This window comes from Chiloscyllium plagiosum, chromosome 25, assembly GCF_004010195.1.
Source record: "Chiloscyllium plagiosum isolate BGI_BamShark_2017 chromosome 25, ASM401019v2, whole genome shotgun sequence".
Lineage (NCBI taxonomy): Eukaryota > Metazoa > Chordata > Chondrichthyes > Orectolobiformes > Hemiscylliidae > Chiloscyllium > Chiloscyllium plagiosum.
In genome coordinates this window covers 434,679-440,190 of record NC_057734.1, presented here as the reverse complement: position 1 = coordinate 440,190, position 5,512 = coordinate 434,679, and the positions used below count along the sequence as shown (strand labels likewise).

At 44.3% G+C, this 5,512-nt stretch overlaps 1 protein-coding gene across 1 annotated transcript in view; it reads left to right on the top strand.

The window, feature by feature from the left end:
• ncor2 (nuclear receptor corepressor 2) overlaps positions 1-5,512 on the top strand; it is a 199,489-nt gene that overhangs the window by 180,070 nt on the left and 13,907 nt on the right. The window contains exons 36-37 of the mRNA XM_043715247.1: positions 2,583-2,702; positions 5,040-5,191. Of these exons, the coding sequence (XP_043571182.1) occupies positions 2,583-2,702; positions 5,040-5,191 (272 nt within the window). The remainder of the gene's footprint in view (positions 1-2,582; positions 2,703-5,039; positions 5,192-5,512) is intronic.

The window sequence follows — 5,512 nt, the reverse complement described above, 5'->3', positions numbered from 1 at the left end:
GTACACCACTGGTAACTGGACTCCAGGATGAACATTTTCCATCAACCACCACCCTCTGTCTTCTTACAGCAAGCCAATTACTGATCCAAACTACTATATCTCCCACAATCCCATTCCTCCGCATTTTGTACAATAGCCTACTGTGGGGAACCTTATCGAACGCCTGGCTGAAATCCATATACACCACATCAACCGGTTTACTCTCACCTACCTGTTTGGTCACCTTCTGAAAGAACTCAGTAAGGTTTGTGAGGCACGACCTACCCTTCGCAAAACTGTGCTGACTATCCCTAATCAAATTATTCTTTTCCAGATGATAATAAATCCTATCTCTTATAACCTTTTCCAACACTTTACCAACAACTGAAGTAAGGCTCACTGGCTATAATTACAAGGGTTGTCTCTACTCCCCTTTTTGAACAGGGGAACCACATTTGCTATCCTCCAGTCTTCTGGCACTATTCCTGTAGTCAATGATGATTTAAAGGTCAATGCCAAAGGCTCGGCAATCTCCTCCCTGGCTTCCCAGAGAATCCTAGGATAAATCCCATTCTCATTCCTGAAGAAGGGCTCATGCCCGAAACGTCGATTCTCCTGCTCCTTGGATGCTACCTGACCTGCTGTGCTTTTCCAGCAACACATTTTCAGCTCTAAATTCCATCCGGCCCAGGGAACTTATCTATTTTCACACTCTGCAGGATTTCTAATACCTCTTCTTTGTGAACCTCAATCCCACCTAGTCGAGTAGCACTGTATTGTTCTATGTTCTATGTTTACTATCTTATCTACCTGCGACTCCACTTTCAAGGAGCCTATGAACCTGTACTCCAAGGTCTCTTTGTTCAGCAGCACTCCCTGGGACCTTATCATTAAGTGTATAAGTCCTGCTAAGATTTACTTTCCCAAAATGCAGCACCTCACATTTATCTAAATTAAACTTCATTTGCCACTTCTCAGCCCATTGGATAATCTGATCAAGATCTTATTGTAATCTGAAGTAACCTTCTTCGCTGTCCACTACACCTCCAATTTTGGTGTCATCTGCAAACTTACTAACTGTATCTCTTATGCTCACATCTAAATCATTTATATAAATGATGAAAAGTAGTGGACCCAGCACCAATCCTTGTGGCACTCCACTGGTCACAGGCCTCCAGTCTGAAAAACAACCCTCCACCACCATCCTCTGTCTTTTGCATTTGAGCCAGTTCTGTTTCCAAATGGTGAGTTCTCCCTGTATTCCATGAGATCTAACCTTGCTAATCAGTCTCCCATGGGGAACCTTGTCAAACGCCTTAGTGAAGTCCATATAGATCATGTCTACTGCTCTTTGTTACTTCTTCAAAAAACTCAATCGTTTGTGAGACATGATTTCCCACGCACAAAGCCATGTTGACTATTGCTAATCAGTCCTTTGCTTTGCCAAATACATATACATCCTGTCCCTCAGGATTCCCTCCAACAACTTGCCCACCACCGACGTCAGGTTCACCAGTCTGTAGTTCCCTGGATTGTCCTTACCACCTTTCTTAAACAGTGGCACCACGCTTGCCAACCTCTAGTCTTCCGACACCTCACCTGTGACTATCCATGATACAAATATCTCAGCAAGAAGCCCAGCTTCCCACAGAGTTCTAGGGTACACCTGATCAGGTCCTGGGGATTTAGCCACGTTTATGCGTTTCAAGACATCCAGCACTTCCTCCTCTGTAATATGGACATTTTTCAAGACATCAGCATCTATTTCCCTACGTTCTAAATCTTCCATGTCCTTTTCCACAGTAAACACTGATGCAAAATACTCGTTTAGTATCTCCCCCATCTCCTGTGGCTCCACACAAAGGCCGCCTTGCTGATTTTTGAGGGGCCTTATTCTCTCCCTAGTTACCCTTTTGTCCTTAATGCAAAAACCCTTTGGATTCTCCTTAACTCTATTTTGAGTAGGATTCCCAGGCAAGACCCTAGCACTCACTTGTATTCCATGCAGGTTTGCACTGGAGTATCTCCCTCTGTTTCAAGTTGTCCATGAGCTAGATTTTCTGTTGGCGAATCCTCACACTGTGCTGGGCATAGCTGGTAGTTTAGGATTCGAGACCCAATGAAGAATGGAGCTTGACAAACCTCTGTTGAACCTAAGTGACTCGGGATCTGCCCTTATCTGAACCGGAGTGGGGTGTGTGATGGTAAGCCTGAGAATGGATTGGCTGCCCCAAACCCCCCACCCCATTCTGTCCTCTTTCAGAGTGATACTTCTCTCTGACTGTGTGGCTCTGGGTAGTTCAACCTGTGTTTAATTTGTTGTTATCTGCAATTCTGTTTGACCACGTGCTTTCAAAAGCTTTACTCAGTGTCAGCTCATTCTCTGCACTGCTATGTTACCCTAGACACCTTTCAAAAATAGAAAATATGGCAGGAGGAGGCCATTCAGCTTTTTGCTGTGCTACCATATCTGTGTTTGAGAGACTCAGGCTCTCGCTTATTCACAAGTTACTTAAAATCCATTGTGGAATGCTTTCACTGCAACTTTGTGGGAACAGCAAAGTGATAAACCATGCATTCTGATTTACCTACCTGATTTACAGGCCAGCAGAGTCCCCTGTCTCAGTGGCTCCAAGTGAGCCTGGATCCTCAGGGAGAAACCAGGCAGAGTCAGAGAATCTCACAGATCCTGCACGATACAGGGACGTGGAGCCTGAGCAAAGGTATGGGTGCTGACCTTCACCCAGTCAGCTTCATGTTGGAGTTTGGTGAGGCAAGAGGACACTCTCAGTTTGATGCAGGATTTGACAAGGTGACATTATCAGAGCTGAGCAAAAATGTATCGTTTTCTGTTTGAAAAGGAGTGCCACAGGGGTCAGTGCTGGGAGCTCAAATCTGAGCCATTTACACAAGTGACTGGGGCAAAGGGACCCAAATGTAAAGTTGCTAAATTTGCTTAAGATAGTTAGAAAGGAGCATTGTGAAGAGAAGGTAGAGAATCTGCAAAGGGATATTGGAAAGTGAAGCGAATGGGGAAAAAATTAGTGGATGGAATTATAATCTGGCGAATGTAAATTTTTGACTTGGCAGGAAGCTTAGAAAAACACCATGTTATTTAAATAAGATCACCTCTCATTCTTCAAAATTCTAATGAATAAATACTTAACCTGTTGACCCATTCTTGAGAAGGAGGAGAGGGAGCTCTGAGGCACAGAGGGACCTGGGTGCCTGGGACATGACAGGGATATTGATAGGTTGAGTGACTGGACTAACATTTGGCAGATGGTGTGTAATGTAGGAAGGTAAGAGGTCATGAAATTTGGGAGGAAGAATCAAAAGGCAGACTTGTTTAAATGGAGAGAGGATCTGATAAAGGTACAGCGCAGAGGGATCTGGGTGTTCTTGCACAACAGGTTAGCATGCAGGTGCAGCAATTAAGGAAGCAAGTGGAATCTTGGCCTTTCATTGTTAAGGAACTCCTCTTACATTGGGACAGCATGTTAGTGAGGCTGCTATGTACAAGTTTAGTCCCTGCATTATAGATAACGATAAGCTGGCAAAGGACGTAGTTCAAAACTGATTCATTAGAGGCTGCTTCCCAGGATGAAGGAGTTTACTTATTAAGAATGGCTAAACAGGTTAAAAATAAGAATGAGGGAGGATCTTATTGAGATATAAAAGATTCTGAGGCAGCTTGACAGCGTAGTTGCTGAGCATATATTTCCAAGGAAACCTTGGACTAAGGGACAGAAGGAGGGGATGCTTGTTGAAGACTGGGATGTGAAGGGATTGACAATGTCAAAGGGAGTGGTAATGAGGTTTGAGTTAAAGAAACAGCAGCTGAGTCTAGAGGAGGGGTCAATGGCAGGATAATGTGAAAACAACAGAGACAAGGAGGAATATCTGTCCTCCAATGGGCTGTGGAAATCTCTCCCCCAGAGAGCAAAGCAGGCTGTTAGTAAGTACATCCAAGGCTGCGTTAGAGAGATATTTCAGAATAGGAACAAGAGGAGGCCATTCAATCCATCAGAACTGTTCCACCATTCAATATAATCATGGCTGCTTAAAGACTTTACTGCATTTTCCCCACCCATCCCCATACACCACTGGGAATCAGAAATCAATCAATCTCTACCTTTGACTGAGGACTATGGAAGCTCAAAGACTGAGCTTCCATAACCTTTTGTGGGAGAGACTTCCAAGGATTCACAACCCTCTGAGTAAAATATATTTCCTCATGTCAGACCTAAGTGACATCCTCTTTATTTTTAAATTGCACTCACTGGTTCAAGACTCCCCAGGCATCTTACCTGCACCTTCCCTGGCTCTCATTTCAGTATTTTGTAAATTTCAATGAGATTATAAAGGAATTCAGGCCCAGTTTGCCCAATCTGTCTTCATAGGACAGTCCTGCCAACCCAGGAACAAACCTCAGTGAACTCCCTCGATAAGCAAACCAAAACTGTACAGTTCCAGGTGTGGTCTAACTAAACTCCTGTACAATTGAAATAAGACTTCCCTTCCTCGTGGACTCAAATCCTCTTGTGATAAAGGCTACCTGATGAAAGAGCGCTGCTCCAAAAGCTTCCAGTAAACCTGTTGGTGTTGTGTGATTTTTAATCTTGTGATAAAGGCTAACTTTCCCTTAACTTGTTTCACCCATTTGTTAACCTTCGGTGACTTATCGACAAGGACACCCAGGCCCCTTTGTATATTTACACTTTCTAACCTTGTACCATTTAAGCAACAGTCTACATATCTGTTGCTCCTACCTCACATCTTTTCCCCATTATATTCCAATTGCCACCTTCTTGCCCACTCACTAAGCTTTTCCAAATCCTCCTGAAAACATTTTATATCTTCCTCACAACACACATCTCCATTTAAGTTTGTATCAGTGTGATACAATACCTCAAGGTGAGAGAGACGTCAAGATATTGTCATAGTCCAATTGTCCATGGTCTTATTGAGCAGCTGAGCAGGTTCAAGCGTTCGAATGGCTGACTGATGAGTACGATAGTATAATTGATTCAGAGACTAATTCAGATGTGTGTTTGCAGGATGGGGACTCCATCTCCAGGCAGTGGGAGCCAGCCTCCTGCCTTCTTCAGCAAACTCACTGAGAGCACCTCGCACATGGTCAAAACCAAAAAGCAGGAAATCATCAAGACTTTGACAGCAGGCAGGGAAGGCCCAGTCGACAGCAAGAACAGTAAGAACCTTCATCATTCATCATTCATCACTCCAGAGCCCTCAACGTGATTCTGATAGACCCTGCCTGTTCAATCAACTACTTTAGTGTCTCATTGACACTGTCCCACACCATATTCTCACACCTCAAACCAATCCTTATACAGGGATAGATCCTTCTCACCAAGATTCCAGTCCATCAGTGTAATATCTGCCTCCCCCTTCACCCCTCTGTCTCTCCCATTCTCTCTCTCTCTCTTCCCCCACACCCCTCTCTCTCCCCCCTTCCCCCTCCCCCTCGCTCTCTCTCTCCCTCCTTCACACACTCTCCCTCCCCTTCTCT